General features: G+C 45.7%; 2 protein-coding genes across 5 annotated transcripts in view; one reads left to right on the forward strand and one right to left on the reverse strand.

Moving 5' to 3' along the window:
* Positions 1 to 946, reverse strand: part of Tbc1d23 (TBC1 domain family member 23) — a 22,942-nt gene extending 21,996 nt beyond the window's left edge. For 2 of the 4 annotated variants that reach the window (XM_077705971.1, XM_077705970.1), the window contains exon 1: positions 882 to 946. In XM_077705971.1, coding sequence (XP_077562097.1) covers positions 882 to 916 — 35 coding nt within the window. In that variant the 5' untranslated portion in view covers positions 917 to 946. Of the gene's footprint in view, positions 1 to 636; positions 696 to 881 lie in introns of those variants that run through there. The other 2 variants (XM_077705969.1, XM_077705967.1) reach the window with 1 other exon arrangement.
* A 202-nt stretch (positions 947 to 1,148) lies between these two features.
* The window catches only part of Cbl (E3 ubiquitin-protein ligase CBL), a 42,597-nt gene continuing 26,099 nt past the window's right edge, over positions 1,149 to 17,646 (forward strand). Inside the window, exons 1-4 of the mRNA XM_077705972.1 lie at positions 1,149 to 1,703; positions 9,481 to 9,627; positions 13,977 to 14,108; positions 15,457 to 15,594. Of these exons, the coding sequence (XP_077562098.1) occupies positions 1,156 to 1,703; positions 9,481 to 9,627; positions 13,977 to 14,108; positions 15,457 to 15,594 (965 nt within the window). The 5' untranslated portion in view covers positions 1,149 to 1,155. The remainder of the gene's footprint in view (positions 1,704 to 9,480; positions 9,628 to 13,976; positions 14,109 to 15,456; positions 15,595 to 17,646) is intronic.

Raw genomic sequence — 17,646 nt, forward strand, 5'->3', positions numbered from 1 at the left:
GTAGAGAGGAACATCAAAAACGCAGGGCTGGAACGTAAACATAAAAAAAAAATCTGGCATCAAACTTCCGTATTGAATTCTGAAAAGCAACCATTGTAAAAATTACGACGTGCACGCACATGCAATATAACTGAAAAAATAATTTGGCTACTTTGTATTACTCTTACACCAAGCTGCATAATACAGCAGGGACTGACTGGCACCTTACACGTAGCCACTTCAGTATGCTGCACGAACTACGTAAACTTTAAGCCGGAAATACGATTTACCTACATTCCTTAACGGTTACCCCACAGGCACGCACAATATTGGTGCGGACAGGAGACGAAAGAATGGACGGCATTTTCTCAAGAAAACCTTTTAAACACTTCAAAATGATGGAAATTATTCTCTCACAACGTCCCCAATTTTACAAACTTCGAAAATAAGATGTGTACAAGTGTAAAGCGCGCGGAATATGATGCTAATTATTTCCTAAATGACAACTGCAGGATCTGACGATGACGAGCGGCAGGAGCGTTGACAATTCGACGGCAGTAGCCAAGTAAAAAGTGGTACACAAATTTTAATAAAGGAAGAATAATTAAACAGCGTCATGCACACATGATCAGCTTAAAAACAAATAGATTAACAGACCTTCCATAATTTCTGCCAGCGCTCGAAAACGAAAGTGCTAGCATGCGAAATCGAACAGTGCTTAGCACGCATAGCTAACTATCGGTCATACATCGCCGGTGGAGCGTACTGACCAGTCGGTCCTAGATAAGCAAGATTGTTAATTTCATAAGGACGCATAGTTGCTGCAGGGGCCATTACGTTGACCCCATCATAAAGGCAAAATGATCCTAAAGTAAACAAGGCTAGAATAGAAACCGGCTCACCAGCTTGTATCGTCTACGTCCACCGAGGTGGCCATGTTGGAAGAGGATGACAGCTAGCGAAACGGAACGGAACGGGCGTTATATACATAAAAAAGTTCTGTACTGTAACGCACTTAACAAACTTCAGTAAAAACTAGTTTTTGTAAAACTTTATTGTTTTTGTATATTAATAGTTCAGTAAATTAGCTTTTTGCTTTTTTGTGTATATTGGTTCTCTGGGGCATTGCATTGTGGGTAGTTTTCTAGTTCAGGGTGAATAGCCAGGCGATGTAAGATGGCGGTGAATAGTAGGTCTAAGAATTTACAAGCAATGAACATTACATCGTTGTTTAGTCGAATACACGGCGCATTTTCCGAAGCTATGGCTCCCCCAAAGTTTGTGATTGACCGGCGGACTATAGAGAAGACGTGGAAGTTGATGGACAAAGTAGTCAAACTGTGTCAGCATTCGCGAATGAACCTAAAAAATAGCCCGCCGTTCATTTTGGACATCCTGCCGGATACGTACCAGCATCTGCGGGTGATATACAGCAAACACGAGGACAAAATGCACTTGCTGAACGACAACGAGTACTTTCGTGTGTTCATCGAGAACCTCAACAGGAAATGCAAACAGGCCATCAAGCTCTTCAAGGAGGGAAAAGAGAAGATGTTCGACGAGACGTCGCACTTTCGGAGGAACTTGACAAAACTGAGCCTAGTGTTTAGCCACATGCTCTCCGAACTGAAGGCCATCTACCCCAACGGCATCTTCTGTGGAGACACTTTCCGGATAACAAAAAGTGATGCCTCGGAGTTCTGGAAAAACGCTTTCGGGGATCGGTGAGTTCGTTCTCGCGTTTTTCCCGCATCCAACCCCACTCGTCCGTCGCGCGCTCTTCCCCTCTGCGTGCTTGCTTTTCGAGAAGCCGGCAAGTTCAGCGTGGGAAACACTTCTCGTTTCCACGGCGCCGATGTCAAATGCCTGCTGCTGTCGCCGAAACGCGTGGGCGTTCGTTCCTTCCTTCTTTCTCTCTCTGGCCCCTGTCTTTCGATGCGCGAGCCCACATCATAGTTGCACTGCGAGCCGTGCAGTTTATTCACCGGTCAGGTTCTCTCTTGCCCCCAAGCGGAAACGATCGACCGTTTTAGCTCGCTGCCAGCTACACCCATTTTAGTTTTATTGCCATACATCGTATACTCGAACACGTTTTTGGCTTCAGCGGCAACTTTAGCGAGGTCATAATCGCACAACAATGACGTAATTCATTCGTAAGTGAACCATTTAACCGAAGCTTTCGCCATTCCTTCAAGTTCTGGTGTAGACCAATCGGTTACCAATAACGGGGAACTTTCTGAAATTTGTTAGCGTTATGTTAGCCAAGCTGATGTGACACGGTCCTAGCTTGTAATAGTACCAATACTGCTGGCAAGGTCGTAGACGCATCCTGTTTTCCACCCCCTAAATAGACCTAACAAGGAGTACGATTAGGCAGGGGTGGGCCCAAAAATTATTTAAGCTGGTCTCCTTTATTTCGGTGGAAAAGTCAATATGGAACCACCCCAATCCAACTAATTTTTAATAAATTCGAAGTTTCGGACGACCAAACTGGTCGCGGGTAATTCATAGCCGTCAAGCTGATCTCTCTAGTCGTCATTTGCCACTGAAAAGTGCCAGTGTGACATCTAGCCAATGGGGTAATATGCATTTTGTGCTCGAATAATGCCCCTGTCACACCAGCAATTTCAGTGAATTTTGAGCAAATCAACTGTCCTTTGCCACATTGCCAGTGAAAAATTTGTGGTCGTTAAGTGACTTGTGTGACACAGCCACAAATTGACCTCCTGTTCACTCCTGTGTCACGTACAGAGCTACATCTCTCTCCTGACCACTCCTGACTGCATACTTGCCTGACCCAATGGGTCAGAAGGCTTTGCCGAGGTTTTCTTTTTCAAGGTCGTACTATTTGGGCAGTGTCGTTGCTGCAAAATTTTATCTTTTTCACTAATCAGTTTACCTTTCCTTGGGAAAGGCATTTAATGTAATGCCAAAAGTTTGTTTTTACTCAGGACTACACTGCTGTGGCATGCCATCTCCTGCTCATCTTTGCACAGTGTCTGCTTGCCCTATGCTGTTAATGGTGCCTTAGAATTCACATTATCGCTTTCTTGGTGAACTGGGTGACATCAGTTTTGACAGGCATTGGGTTTGAGGCAGCTTGGGCTCTGGTCTGTAAATGATGCGTTTTCAATATGCCCTTTGTCGAATCAACTTTCTGAAAGAACTTCTTGCTTGCATGACACCATGGGAAAGTATTTCATGAGGCTTTTTTGCTTTTGTGTGGCCATAAACTGTGCCCGTAAGCGTGAGGGTGTGCACTTAAACTTTTTTCCTAGCCCCCCTGATGCCCAGTGCGTGGCACTTGTACCAGTTTTTTGAGAACGCCGTCAAGTGTACTTGTTGAATGAGACGTTCCCATTGGATTGTGTGTGAGGGAAGTTGTGGTGCTGGACAGAACTAGTTGGGTGGCTATGCACGACCTTTTGGCTCCCATGCCACGTTTATGGCTCAACTTTTTCTAGCGCTGTCGTTATTTCTGGTCCACGTGGTTTTTGTCTCCATCGTTTTCAGTGCTGTTTCGTGGCCGTCTTGTGCCAATTTTTCTGGACACAAACGTTATCAACTTTGGCCGTAAACATACCGTTTCCTGCCATCACTCATCAGGACATGTGTGCTTCACATATGTTCACTATCTCCTTTGTGGCTGTACTCATATCACACTACACAGAGGGTGTGTCAACATTATTGTAGGCACCTTAAAAATATTTTTTTGTGTTTGTGTCTGTTGTGTAAATGGTTCCTTCGTTCGAGCACAGATTTCACACAAATGACCTGTTTTTTGTCAAGATTGGCAACAGCAACATCAAAGGAGTGAGAATCATGTTTTCTCTTCGTGCTAGTGAAGGCACCATTGGTCCATGCAGACTGGCTGTGCTTAGCTTCTGAAAGACACACGTGCAGATGAGAGCTATCTTTTATTTGATTGTGAAATAGCCAGGGGTGCACCGCTGCCTGTGTTGGCTTTAAGCAAACTAAACCACAGAAAGCAACCTATGAGAGAAACAGAAGTGGGAATGGGTGAGCAATTCACACTAGCAAAATCTTTGAGGTTTCTGTAATCACATTGCAACAGTCTGTACACTGTGACTAAAGCCTAGTGCCATTTTCAGTTTTCTGTGTCACAGTACGCCATACACATCTTCAAAACGAAAACAGTCGATGCGTGTGTGGTGGTGTACATAATGAACGACGCTGGTGCGCCGTTTATATCCACCCAACAGTAGTGTACCTAAATGTGTAAGCAGAATTGTAATGTGGCTGGGTGATTTGGTTCTTCTAACAAGGCAAAGGCTAGTCGCAAAGACTTCACGTGGAACTTAGGAGGGAGTTGACATCGTCATTCCTAGGAGTGAATTTCAACGGCATCTATAATAGTTTCATCTATGCTTACACTGAGTTGCCAAGTGAGTCCACGTCCGGTGTCTTAACTAGTTCCTTTAAAATAGCCTTGGATTTTCCTGTACTTCCCTCCAGCTGCAATGTTCTAGCTAGATACGTTCATGTGAACTGCATTGCGCATTTTTTTTTCTTTTTGTAGGGAAAAAAAGACGGCTAGTTTGGGGAATTGATTTGATCGTGCTGAAATCATGGCAGTTTTCAAACTGCTTATTTGTTTATAGCCAACGCATGGTCCGTTTTTTGCTAGAGTGGAACGTGATAATTTGTCAAAAGAGTACTTTCTTTATTCAGCAGTGTTCTAGTCAAAGCTTAAATTCGTCATAATTTTTAATTAATATAACTGTTGCCGCTTTCTTCTTCTCCTCCTCTTCCTCCTCCTCCTTGTTGTTTGTTTGTCTGGGAGTTCTACTAAATTAGTGTAAAAAAAAAGGGTGTCTTGAAATGTTACAGCGGCGGCTGTCAGTTGTCTGCCCCGGGAGCTACTTTCTCCATACAGGCACAAGGAACATTTTTTTGTCACCTGTGTGTTCATCACTGGCATCGTGGCTCTATTAGTTCTATTTGATCTTTTCCATTTCTTTTCCAACTTTTATGGCCCATTTTTAAGTTACACGAGGCGAGGGGAAAACTCGTGGCTTGTGGCTTTCACCACATTTGGAAGCAGTAACACTGAAAATGCCATAGCTGCTTCCCACTTAATCCCACCCCCACGTGATGCATATCGACTCGGGATATGACCAAAAATGGCAAGACTAGTGCCTTACTATTTATATTGTTACGGGACTAAGGTGGACAATGCCTGACAGCTCCTTGAAGCAACGACGATGACGACGACGACGATGAAGTGCCTGGCGCGAACCTTGCGCGAGCTCTATCATGGCCGCACTGTACATAATGTGAATAGATCGCTTCACTCCATCGCATCGTTCATCTCATCTGTGTCCTGCCGCCACGTAACAATATTAGGAGGATGTTCTTGAGGCTACTGCCGACATAAGCATGCATGTCGCAGGCTCACACTCAGTATATGCTTCAAGATGCATCATGTGGAAAATCATCCTTGGAAAATCATAATTGCATGGCCGTATGTTAACAGCTATTGGCATAGGTCGTATTACATTTGGGTGATTGTCTGAATTTTTTTGTCATGGAGAAACGGAACATCTCTGTTGCATTAGAAAAGCCTGATCATGTGGTTGGTGGAGCGGAGATCTCAACGATTCCGCTGAAAAACAAGAGACCTGTCACCTCAAAACAAAGTTTATTTTGCTAGCATTTTTTCTCTTTGTTACTGGCTTGGTAAATTGTATTCTCACTGCATGCATCGAAGCATCTCCTCCTCCTCTGTGTATTGGGGGAAGGGTGCCAAGCAGAATTTGAGGCTACTGCCTTTTTTGTGGCAGGCATGCTGCTAGTGTGAAGAGAAAGCTGCACAGAATGGCATTCAAGTGGCATAGTGCCACCTAGAAACTCACTGTTGACATAACACTGTGGAAGCCACAAAGAGGAAGTGTGAGTCTGCTTGGCTGGAGGAGCTCGGTATGGCGGGGTAGGTGCGTGCAGACGGGTTGAAAGATTCCACGTAGTGGTGCGCACACATTTGAGACTTGCTCTCCCTTTGACTGTCTTCAACACCACTGACAGGGAGGAAGGGGTGGCCCGGCCTCGACTCGACCGTGGGCTGGGGAAAATAAACGCACGCCTGACGCACCTGAGTCGGTGCCGGTCTGGCCCGGGGCCAAGGGGAAACTACGTGAATGAAAAGGTTTCCATTTTTAAAACGCCGCCTCTTTGGCCGTGCGGTGACATCACATCCTTCCTCCTCCCCCTCCTGCGTGTGCCACTTTGGGAAACAAAGGGCTTCCATCCCCTCCCACCATCATAAGAACCCTGAGAGGGTGCAAATGGGATGGCAAATTGGCAGCCCCGTCCGGTCTCAGGTGATTTTGTGGAGAGGCGCGGTTGTCATTCCTACATGCGAGGACAGGACTTTGGGTGACCTAGTTTAATTATTTTGGAAACAAAGTGTGGCTTCCTTTCTATTTTTATTCTGTACAGCTGCCATACTGGTTGACTGTGGACAAAATGTTGGCAGGTTGGCCTTCAGTTAGTGTTCTTTTACAACTCAAGCGATGATATCCTTTTGTCACATGCCATGAGCTCCAGCGAAGGTTGCAAAGAAGATTGAAATCAGGTTCAAGTGAAATGAAGGCAGCATAATGACATGTGTAAAAGCAGCTACTTTTTTATGTACTGTTTCCATTTAGGCTTGTTTTGTAGCTCTAAAGCCATGTTCCTGTGGCTAAAACTTGATATTTAGGCTGATGATTTCATAAAAACATCAAAATAAATTTCTGCTCTTGACATCTTGATTTACACTACCAATGCCTAAGGTCACTTAACTGAAAGTTTTCTTGTGTCGTTCACAGCTTGTATGTGTAACAAAGAACAACCAATATGCAGCACTGCAAAGAACGCCCTGTGCATTCTTCACAAGTGCCCAACTCCACAAAACTTGGTAGCTTTTGAGCACACTACAGCAGTGTGAAAGTGAGGTTGCTACCAAGCAAAACCAACAGCTAGACGTCTTCAAAACACTCAGCAAATCCACACACAGTGTTTCGAATAGAATGAAAAAATTCAGATGGGAAAAAACACACTTGCCCCTTGTTAGCATCACAGGTGGCACTGGGGGCCCAGGCAAACACGTTGCACAAAACCTTGTGCAAATACCCAGCTCCTTCCACTGCACGAACATTCTTGCAGTACAAAAGGTTCACCGAATGAACGCTCCTATGCAGTCACGAGCGACAAAGCAAAGCGTACCATTCTCCGTTTTCCTTCCACAAATTGATGGTTGCCCAGGACACTTGCAAAGTGCGAGGTCGGTGTAGTGATCAAACCCCACACACAGACACAATTGATGCATTCCTCTGCATATTGAATAAAATATGGGGCACTTTGCCAGGGCATAGAGAGATGCAGTTTAGGTGGCAGTACTAAAGCAGAGTTCGCATGCCTCCTGCTCTACAAGCAATCAGCTGGTCCTCTGTCTGGGCAGGTTGTTTGAAGATATGCTAAATAGAGGATTATTGCACTTCCTTGCATGAAGTTGTATCCTGTACAGCCGCCGAGTTAGCTTTTGGCCACTCAGATCTACAACTGACTGTCGTATGGGTCTCGCAAGCAACATTTTTGACTTTGAAAAGGCAAATTGAGGCTGCTTTTGTGATCCGGCATTGTGTGTGTATTAAGTTGAGAAGAATGTTAAACATGCTAAAAGGCTACCTTTCAAAATGAACATCTTGGTGTTAAACATGCTGAAAGGCTACCTTTCAAAATGAACATCTTGGTAAAGAGTTGCAGCGTCTTTGCCCAGAATGTGTACACAAGAAAATGGTGTGCTCCTGGTTTGAGTATCGAGTTGCCGGCATTCTACTGCCAAGATGAATGTTTTTAGACTGTAATTTCCACATAGTTTTTACTCCATCTATGTCAACAACGTCCATAGCTAAGTCCTGCAACTGGTCTAACTGTGAACAGCGGAGACATCTCTATTCTAAATGTTCTGTTTTAGAGTAAACACGAATCTTCAAGACATGTGGCGCACATGTTGCACTCATTCTTATGTAGTGTGCCATATAGTTACAGTAGCCAATTTTTTGGACCTGGTTGGGAATGAAAAATAATCCGAATAAAATAGCAGTCCGAAAAATTTGCGAGTCATTACTCCTACGGGACAACTGGCGGATCCTCGAAAAAGTCTGGGGTATCCAGCAAGTCTGAATTTTTTGAGTCGGAAAAAATGATCAGCTTCTGTATATGGTTTATATGGAAAGAAAATGGGGAAAAATTTGTTGAATATCTCCAAGCAGACGAAGTGCTCATTCTAGCCTGCTCCTTAACTTATAACATTAATGGGGCCATGAAGACAAAATGAAAGGTTGGTTCATTTGAAAGATTACCTTGTTAGAATAACACTGACATCACTTTTAATGCAAAGTTCACTCAAATAAGCTGTAAAATGAGGAAAACAGGCAATACCCATGCAACACCTGAGCTACTTTCACACAATTTAGGTCTTATTATGGGCAGCTCATTGTGATTGACAGAGGCTGAAAAACCCAATGCAAACAGAGCAGTGATTACAGGCTTGCAGAAAGAGGTATTTGCACTTAAATTTAGTGCGCATTTTTTTTATAGCAGTAACGATGGTGGGTTAAACAATGGAAGTTATGAGCAAACGTGTAAACATGGAAGCACCAGTGCGTACTGTGTGTACTATGCTGGCCATAGCTGCACAGACGTCTGGTGGGTTGGGGTTGTCTCGCACGACAGATGCCAGTGGGCGTAAGCGACATTCTCTTATGTAACCCTATTTGCCAAGCACACCAAGTGTTTCACGAAACGAGTACTATCAACCGTAACAAAAATGATCCAGGCACAAATTTGGTCAAAAACAAAGCAAGTGAGGACAGCAGTCCTGAGTAGGGAGCCTTATGGTTCCCTATCCTGAGCAGTATTGTAGCGCCATCTGGGAGGAGGAACGGTAAACGAGGCAACAAATATGTTTGACCGTTCGCTGCAGCCCTAGTCATGCTAACAATCGTTTCAACTGCCTTTCCTGGATACATCATCACTGATGTCACGGAAAACACGATTTAGCGGGAGAATTAGTACTTTTGCTTAAGTTGTTAAATTTCTCGGTGAATAAGGCATCGTTTGCTGCTGGACAAGCGCTGGGGGCACTATAAAACATCAAATCTCGCAAATAAAATAAACTGGTATTTTGTCTTCATGACCCCTTTAACCTGTAAAAAAACAGTTGGGTGTTTAAGCAAAAATTTGTATCGAACAATATATTTGTTCTACAGCAGACAGCCTGGAAATTAAGGCGGAAAGAAAATTGAAAAGTTCTTGCAGATATTGGTGAATTCTGAGTGCTGGAGAATGACACCGTCGCGTGTTTTCGTAAAGTGCAGGAGTGTGAAAAGAAATGTGGCTTGGGTCATTGGCACCCCTCCTTGTTGTGCTTGTCTATGGCAAAGCTTGCCTGTGTACTGAACTCTCTCTCTCTCTCTGTCCCCCGTGTGTGTGCAGGACTGTCGTAGCGTGGCGAGTGTTTCGACAAACGCTTCACGAAGTCCATCCCATCAGCTCAGGACTCGAAGCAATGGCACTCAAGTCGACCATTGACCTCACCTGCAATGACTTTATTTCAAATTTCGAGTTTGATGTGTTCACAAGGTGAGCAGTGACGCTCTTGTGGCGGGCTTGTTTTCCTTTGGTACATTTATTGTTGCGTAGTGTTTGGAGCGACAATTTGCGTAGTGTTTGGAGCCTGTCGGGTGCTTAGTGTGAAAGAAGTGTTTCTAACCTTGAGCCTGCTTCACTTCTTTTCCTGTCGGGAAAATGAAAGGAAGACCGTTTTTGTAGTGGCAGTGGTGATCTTCTGTGACCTCTGCTGGGTTCCCTTTTAGTTGGATTGGCAAAAACTTTCTTAAAAGTGCATTATTGTACATTGCAAACTACACAATGTGTAGTCGTGAGTGAGTGTTGGCGGAACAGGAGTGGCAGTTTCAAAAGATCTGCTCTCCCCATGGCAGCCTGGCGGCAACTTTTTTTTACATCTCTCAGTAATCGCAGTGATTCTTCAGATATCCTAAATGGATAGGTATTAGTTGTGGGGATGCTATGCAGAAATTCCCTCAAGCAGCTGCTCTCAGCTGCGGTGGTATGAGAAAACATTTCGCCAATAACTAGCCCGTGTATTGTGTGGCTGAGAAAACATAACTCCCAAGTTTAGTTCTTTGAAGCTCTAATTGGTTCTTGGAGCAGTGCATTTTTGCTGTGTCTATCAGTTATTATCACTGTTTTGAGGGTGTCAAATCTGTCAATCACTAGTGAATATAGGACGTGTCATGCCTAGGACTTGTCACCTGTAAGGGTGTCTGCGAGAAAGTGAACCCGTCAACTCCACAGATTACCAGTGACAAGGGGGTGGCTTTCTGATGCATGGGTTTTGCCGGCACTGGTGGAGAGAGTTAGACAGAGCCTTGAATCCAAAAACGAGCAAAGAAAGATTTATGTTTCCCAAGGCGAGGTATTGTACAAGTACGAAAACATGAACACTCACGAGAGGCAACTCAAAATAAGCGAGGGTTTCCTTGTTGTTGACTTTGCCGCGAAACCCCGTTACAGAGAGATGGGCGAGCTGGTGATTAGTCACGCACGGATGCGTGGTTTCTTTTTGTATTTCTGTTCAGTCAAGTGGGCGACCAAACGTTTCTGGCTGTTCAGTCATTGCCTACCCAGAGTATTCTACGCTCTCTCCATGCATAGAAAGGAAGTGTGCAGTAAACCCAAGCGCTGTGCAATAATTTAACACGCTCTATGCATGAGTCTGTGACAGTTAACAATGCAGTTCGGCCATAAAGTGTCCTGGGGTTCAGTGTTGAAGGCATTATTGGGATACTAGTGGGGCTGTGCCGCCCTGCATGGTGTTGAGGAGCAGCGCACCCCTGTGAGCCATTGTAGTGGAGGCGCATTTATTGAGGAGCCCCATTTTCAGCGAGCGTGCCCTGGAAGAGAAGTCGATGCACAGTCCAAGGAAGTGTGCCAGGAAGTGGGCGTGTCTGGGTGGAAGGATGTGGCCTAATGATAGCGCCCCTCAGCCAGACTTCAGTTTGGGAGGGTTTGCGGAAGTTCTCTGCTTGGTGGCTTTTGCAGCAAGCACGCGTCATACAAGGGGGGCTGATATCTCTCTGGCCACTTGTTTTTTCTTGCACTAGCGTCAGGGTGTTGATTGCGCTCATTCAGAAGGCATGTCTGGCGTATCTCCTGCAGAAGGAAGTGTTGCATAGTAGTAGTACAGGCCTGTTGGCAGGGATAAAGTTTTCTATTTGAAGAGTAGGCCTCTGGTGCACTCAAGTGTTCCTTTAGGGTACATTGCCATGCGAACGGTTTGCCTTTAGGAAAGATGCAACCAGTGACATATTTATGTTCATGGTTTGTACATTATATTCATGGCAAACTGCATTTCAAAGGAAGGGACTGAATTTAGTAGTTAAAGATGTGTGCCGGCCACGTAGCTCTCATTTTCCAGTGCCACCGCTTTGGAAGCAGGCTCACTCCCTTTTCAATCCCATCTGCTTGTTTACGCTGCTGTGAGCGTGTCTCCTATTGCTGCTGTGCTATGTATACTGGAGTGACGGTTTCACTTTGGAGCGAGGTATTGTATTTCGCACTCCTTCATCTGAGCTGTTGCTGTCGCTTCAGGCTCCTCTCAAGTAGCAGCACTTCCTGCGGTAACTCTTGCTGCAGCTGCAGCGTCAAAGCTGGAGAACCAGCATCCTGGCTTCCCCCCCTCCACTGGCATAGAGCATCTGTCACTGCAGAAAATGCAGAGCTTAGATCTTCCAGGTGAAACTGAACACAACAGTTGTAGTCGTAATTGTGTGACTCGGGATGGTATCTGCAAGCTTGATTCAGTTTGTCGTTCTAAGGCATATATAGATTGGGACCCTGAAGCAAATGCGTGAGATATATATGGGAAATGTAATTGAAAAAAAAAGAAAAAACTTTTGTTGCGCCATTGCTTCCTTCAGCTTCCGGTGATTTTTTTTTTTTTTCCATCTCCTTTAATGAAGTGCAGTCACTGTAATTTCGAAAGATTGCCAGACTATCAGTGAGAGCTGAATAGCTGTTCAGAAAAGGGCCCTTCTCCCTTGCTCTTTTAAAAATAAAAAGAAATTGCTGTCTCGTTAAAAAGACTGACAGGTGAAAATTGTCAGGTGTTGGCACTCTACATCCCAAACCTTCCTTAAAGGGACCCTGCAACACTTGCCATCGACTACTAGTAATGTATTTTGGGATAAAGTCTATTGTCCCAGAAATCTCCTCCCGCAAGAATTATGAAAATCCGTTCACAATTAACGAAACTACGCGCGATGAAAAATCGCGCATAATCGTTTCCTCTCAACTCGACCGCGCACAACGCGACGAAAGCTGCGCGCTCTCTCCCGGAGAGGGGGGCGGCTCGCGGCGTTCTCTTCGGCGGCCTTCGATATATCACATGCCGGGTAGTTTTCTCCTTTTCTCCGCAATGCGGAGGGGCCTATTTCCAGTCTGGTGCCACAAAAAAGCAGGCATGGGTGCCTGCTCGCAAGTGCGCGCTCGGGCTGGTAGGGCGTTTTTGAAGCAGTAAACGTTTGTAGTCGAGTGGTCCTGTTGAAAGGGAAGTATTGAGCTCATTACTCAAACTCCGCGCGCACTCAAAACACAAAAGAAACAGCAAAACTGTGCCTACAGGTTCAGACATAGAAGAGGTTCGTACACAGCGATGACGACGACGGAAATGGGAGAATCTAGCCGCGAAGTTGACCAGTGACAGCCGATCGGGCAGCCATGGCCTATGTGACGTCCCTTAGGCCATGCCAGGGGTTGCATAATGAGGACAACTGAAGAGAGAGCGGTCGGTTTTTCCGCGTCTTTCACATCGATTTGCGCGCTCCCCGCTTCACGTGCATGTGTAATATTTGGCTCAGGTATTCCTGGCAGTTTAATCTAAACGTCGCGCAGGTTTACTTGCACTGCTCAAAGAGTGTTGCAGGGTCCCTTTAAAATATATAAACCAAGCTGCTTATGTAAGTGGCATAGTGAAGCATTTATATTGACCTGGCATGCAGGCTTTCGACCCCCTGTAAAGGACCAGACCAAGTTTTTCTTTCATCTTTGGAGAACTGCTAGAACTCGCAACTTTGCTTTACTTGAAATATTGGGTAGTACACTCCTCAGTCCAATTTTGGTTGACTGGGAGGGATGCTGCATTCACTAAAGGATTTTGGGGCATATTTGAAGTTGCCTGCGACTTCTATTATAATATGACGCACCAAGAACAGTGGGACCCACCTAAGGAAGCAGGCAAAAACAGGCGGCGAGCCTGCTATGTTGACCTTAATAATAGCATCAATAATGTGCAGCAATCAAAAATAATTTGCAGTTGGTTCTAATAGTAACATCAACCCATCCGTATTAACCGCATCGTGACATTATCGGGCGAATGACGGAGTTTTCCTCAGTTGTCACCTCCCTTCCTTCCTGCTTCACAGTTACCTAGGTTAATTAAACTCGGCCTGTATGCAAGGCTTGGTACGTTTGTTATTCCAACATGGCAACCTTTAAACTGGAGGTTCCTAAACGAGCCCTGTGATGCAGATTTAGTAGTAGTAGTAGTAGTGACTGAAAGTGGTTTGTGAAGGTGCCTTATACATAGCTTGTATAGGCACCGACGTCTGAATATTTACAACTCCAATTTCACTCGGAAAGAAATTTTGTTTTAGATTGTGTTGCCGTGCATCAGCTGTGCTTTGAGCAGGTGTAATGCAGCTGCTTGCTGTGCACTTCCTATGAGACCTTTGTTTGGCTCTTGTACACCATAACAGCCTGTGGGAAATGCAATGTCTGTATGTGTCAGAGCTCATGATGTCGCATATATTTGTGCAAAGGCTGCCAACAATGTCAAACTGCTTGCACACACTGTGTTCCACTTTGTTCCACGGTTGGCGAACGCCTTCCCTTCTCTTCCCCCCCTTCAGGTTATTCCAGCCCTGGTCAACACTTCTTAGGAATTGGCAAATACTGGCAGTGACTCACCCGGGCTATGTGGCCTTCCTCACCTACGACGAGGTCAAGGCACGGCTCTACAAGTACATCAACAAACCAGGGAGGTGAGTTTGGAAGGAAACAGCATCCCTGCACAAACTGTGTCTCCTGGAGAGTCAACTCAAATATTTGGTCTTTATGTGATAACTTTTGTAGCATTTTCGTAATTGCGATTGCAGCAGTAATCAGATAGTCACATGCGCAGCAGATGTCAAATAACAGCGTAACCACAGAATATGTATGCTGGTCAGCAGCTATAATCTGCCACAATGCGTTGCTTTCCACTACAGCTATGCAGCACCAACCAGCCCCATTGATGCCCTGCTAAGGTACAGCCGGTTATCCTAAGCTCAGGGTAATTGTTGCTGATAGCAGAAGTAGGGTGCTCTTCTAGATCGCTAAGCTGTGGATGCTGGAGCTTGGCTTCGGACAGAAAAGGAGCTTGTTTTTTTTTCCCAGTAAGTGGAGAGGCTGGCAGGAGACTGCAAAGACTGTAAACCACACTTCGAAGCCTGCAAAGTTATCAGGCGTCACTGGGGTGCGCAAACGAGGGAAATTTTCGAAGCGTACGTGATCCTCAAGAAAGGAAAAGCGTGTGTCAGTTCACTGTCTGTGTCTCTAGTGAGCACAGAGATCTGATTTTTAGTGCCTTTGGAGTGCTGCAGCCCTCGCTTTGTTATGTAAAAAGCGATTGCACAGGCCTCCTGTCAAGTGCCTTGCTCCTGTGTCACGCTCCATCTTCCCTTCTGTTCTTTCCCTAGGTTTTCGCACATGCATAGAATGCATTTTCGTTCATAGTTGTTGCTTTACTCAAATAAGAATCAGTTGCTACTCTGCGCCCTCTGTGTCTAGTCGCCTTCTTTGTCCTTGTCTTCCACACAATTTTTCCTTAGTCAGACGCTGCCCACAGGGGTCAAACTGACAAGGAACGCTTTCTCACCAATTTCTACGAGACCTGCATAGGCATGTCACGCAGAAATCAGCGAGAAAGCTAATCCATGCATGCAAACAGGGCGTGGGGGCTGAGAACGGATGCACAGTGGTTTAATTTATGCGTTCACTCAGTACTAAGTAACGCCATATTTGTTAGCACAATTACACAGTCAGAAGCCCGTGGTTGTGATCCCAGTGGCACTTAGTTGTCACGAAGTGTTGAACCTCACACTGGCTGTCAGCCATAGTGTGCAGGGGGTTGGGGATTCACTTGGGTTTAAGGCGATGCTTACGACACACCAAGAACAGATCACCTACAATCAAGCACTCCCTCCACCTGTATGTGGTGCTGTTAGCATGATGCAGTGCCAACTGGCTGGTGCCCTCATGCTTTTTGGTTTTGAGGATCTTGTAGGGGAACAAATTGTCCGGCAGGATGAGCGGGCGCCGGTCTGACCGGGGGCGTGTGGTGTGGCGCAGCTACGTGTTCCGGCTGAGCTGCACGAGGCTAGGCCAGTGGGCCATTGGCTACGTGACGGCGGAGGGGAACATCCTGCAGACCATTCCCCAGAACAAGTCCCTGTGCCAGGCCCTGCTGGATGGCTACCGGGAAGGATTGTGAGTGGCCTGCCTCTTTTGAAGCCTCTCTTGTGGCTACTGTGTGTTCCTGTTTTTGTGACTACACGTAAACTTTCACCAAAAGCAGCAGCAATGTACTTTCTTCTTAAAGTAAAGCAGAAATAATTAGATACGTTCTGTTTGTGCCGTAGTTTGTCGCCTCTAGTTTTCTTATGAGTTATAAAACACGTTTTTGCATTGCTTCAGCATCAATTCTAAAGGGAGGCCCTAACGAGAAACATAAAGTTGGCTTTTTTAGTGGGCTGAAATTCCGATACAGTCAAACCCAGTTATTTTGAACTCGTAAAAAAACACCTATCAGTTCAATATAGGGCATAATTTGATATAAGCATGCTAAGGAACTGGATTAAAACACTTTATTGATGGAACTGCCTTACTTTCGCACAAAATAGTCCTGTATCATCTTCTACTTGAACAATCTCGCTGCCCGAGACAGTACGCACTTCTCCACACTGTCTAAAGAAGTGCCGGACCAGCGCGAGTGCACCAATCATGTGAGTTGGAGGTTGTGGGCAAGGGATCGTAGTTTCTTTCCTCATTGCATCCGCTTTCACTTGCGCTAAACTCTCCCATAGTCATGACACCATCACCCACACACACAAACTCACCGACCATTGATCTAATAGCAGCAGCCAGCAATTCTGACAGCTTGCTCCGCACGTCAACAACACCGGCGGCGGTTTCATTGCACTGCTCAGGATTTTCAAAATCATGCACAAGCCGGCAGATTTGAAGCAAAATCAGATGGTTTCCTTAGTAACATCTGGCGAAAACCTACTTCACGAAGGTTATCCTAAGCTCCCTGCCGATGGCACTGAGGGTGCTCTTGGGAATCTCGTGCATCGTGGTAACGTCCCACTTCTCACCACGTTCGACTGGATTTACGATTGCCTGCTTCACGGCGAAAGGCAAATTTGGCCGCTTTGCGCTAGCTGAGACACTAAGTAAGCCTTTGTGTAGTAGTGCAAGCCACCACGGCTACACTTCGGAAGAAAGCCCACAAAGTGCACGTCACGCAAACACAGCGAATGCAAAAAAAGCATCACGGGCAGGCCAGGATCATTTTTTGTGTGAGGGGTGTTGACAAGTAGCCCTACATGGTGCGGAGAGCAACGGGAAGGAGGGGAAAGAGCTGCTCGCTGCCCATGAGCGGCTGGGCTAAACCACTTTTAGGGGAGTGCCAGCTGGTATTTTTGTTAGATAGAAGCGTACTTTTTGCTATAAATTATTATTGCAAATGTACCTTATCCACAAATAGTTTAATTTAAGGGATAATTTGATGTAAATGGGTTCGATATAGTCGGGCTCGACTGTTTACAAGTTTTATCCACAAGCCTGAAAATGTAATCATATAAGTCGTAGCTAAGCAAGGCTCATTATTTCTGTGCAAGAGCAACTGAATGGCCAGGACAAGTTGGTGTCTTGGCAAATCAAATGCGTAGCCAAGCTTTCATGTCAAGCTTTAAAGGAGTACTGACACAAAATTTTGAACACGAGATAACTTGGGAGATAGATTGGTGTGAACACACATACATCATCTGCAAAAGATCAGTGGTAAATACAGCCTAGAACATATTTAAAATTAATTTTAAAGTGTGTGTAACGCAATCGAGCGGCCCGCTGAGGTCCTTGCGAGATTGACATCTACTTGGATATGGAGTAAATAAACAACATCCAAACGCGTCAGAAGTTTGTGTTGGCTGTTTCTGTACTGCCGGCATTTTTCGCTGGCTCGCCGCTTCAATAGACCTTTCCGGAAAGTTGCGCGCGCCCCCAAACGGCGGCCGCAAAGCAGCCTGGGAACTGTGAGCGCCGCAGCAGCCGCCGCCGCTGCCGCCCGGGCCGCTCTTCATGTAGCTCTACCGTGCCAAACCGTGCCGTGCGCGACAGCGCCTGTGGAGAAAGCATTTGTTGACGGTACAGCTTCGGCGTTTAACATTGTGTGATGCATGCAGAACATCTGCTGTCCTGGACAGCTGACCCGCCGCGGTGGCTCAGTGGCTAAGGCTTTGCGCTGCTGAGCACGAGGTC

The sequence above is a fragment of the Haemaphysalis longicornis genome, unplaced genomic scaffold, assembly GCF_048455015.1.
Source record: "Haemaphysalis longicornis isolate Haplotype H1 unplaced genomic scaffold, Haemaphysalis longicornis Haplotype H1 scaffold_4, whole genome shotgun sequence".
NCBI lineage: Eukaryota > Metazoa > Arthropoda > Arachnida > Ixodida > Ixodidae > Haemaphysalis > Haemaphysalis longicornis.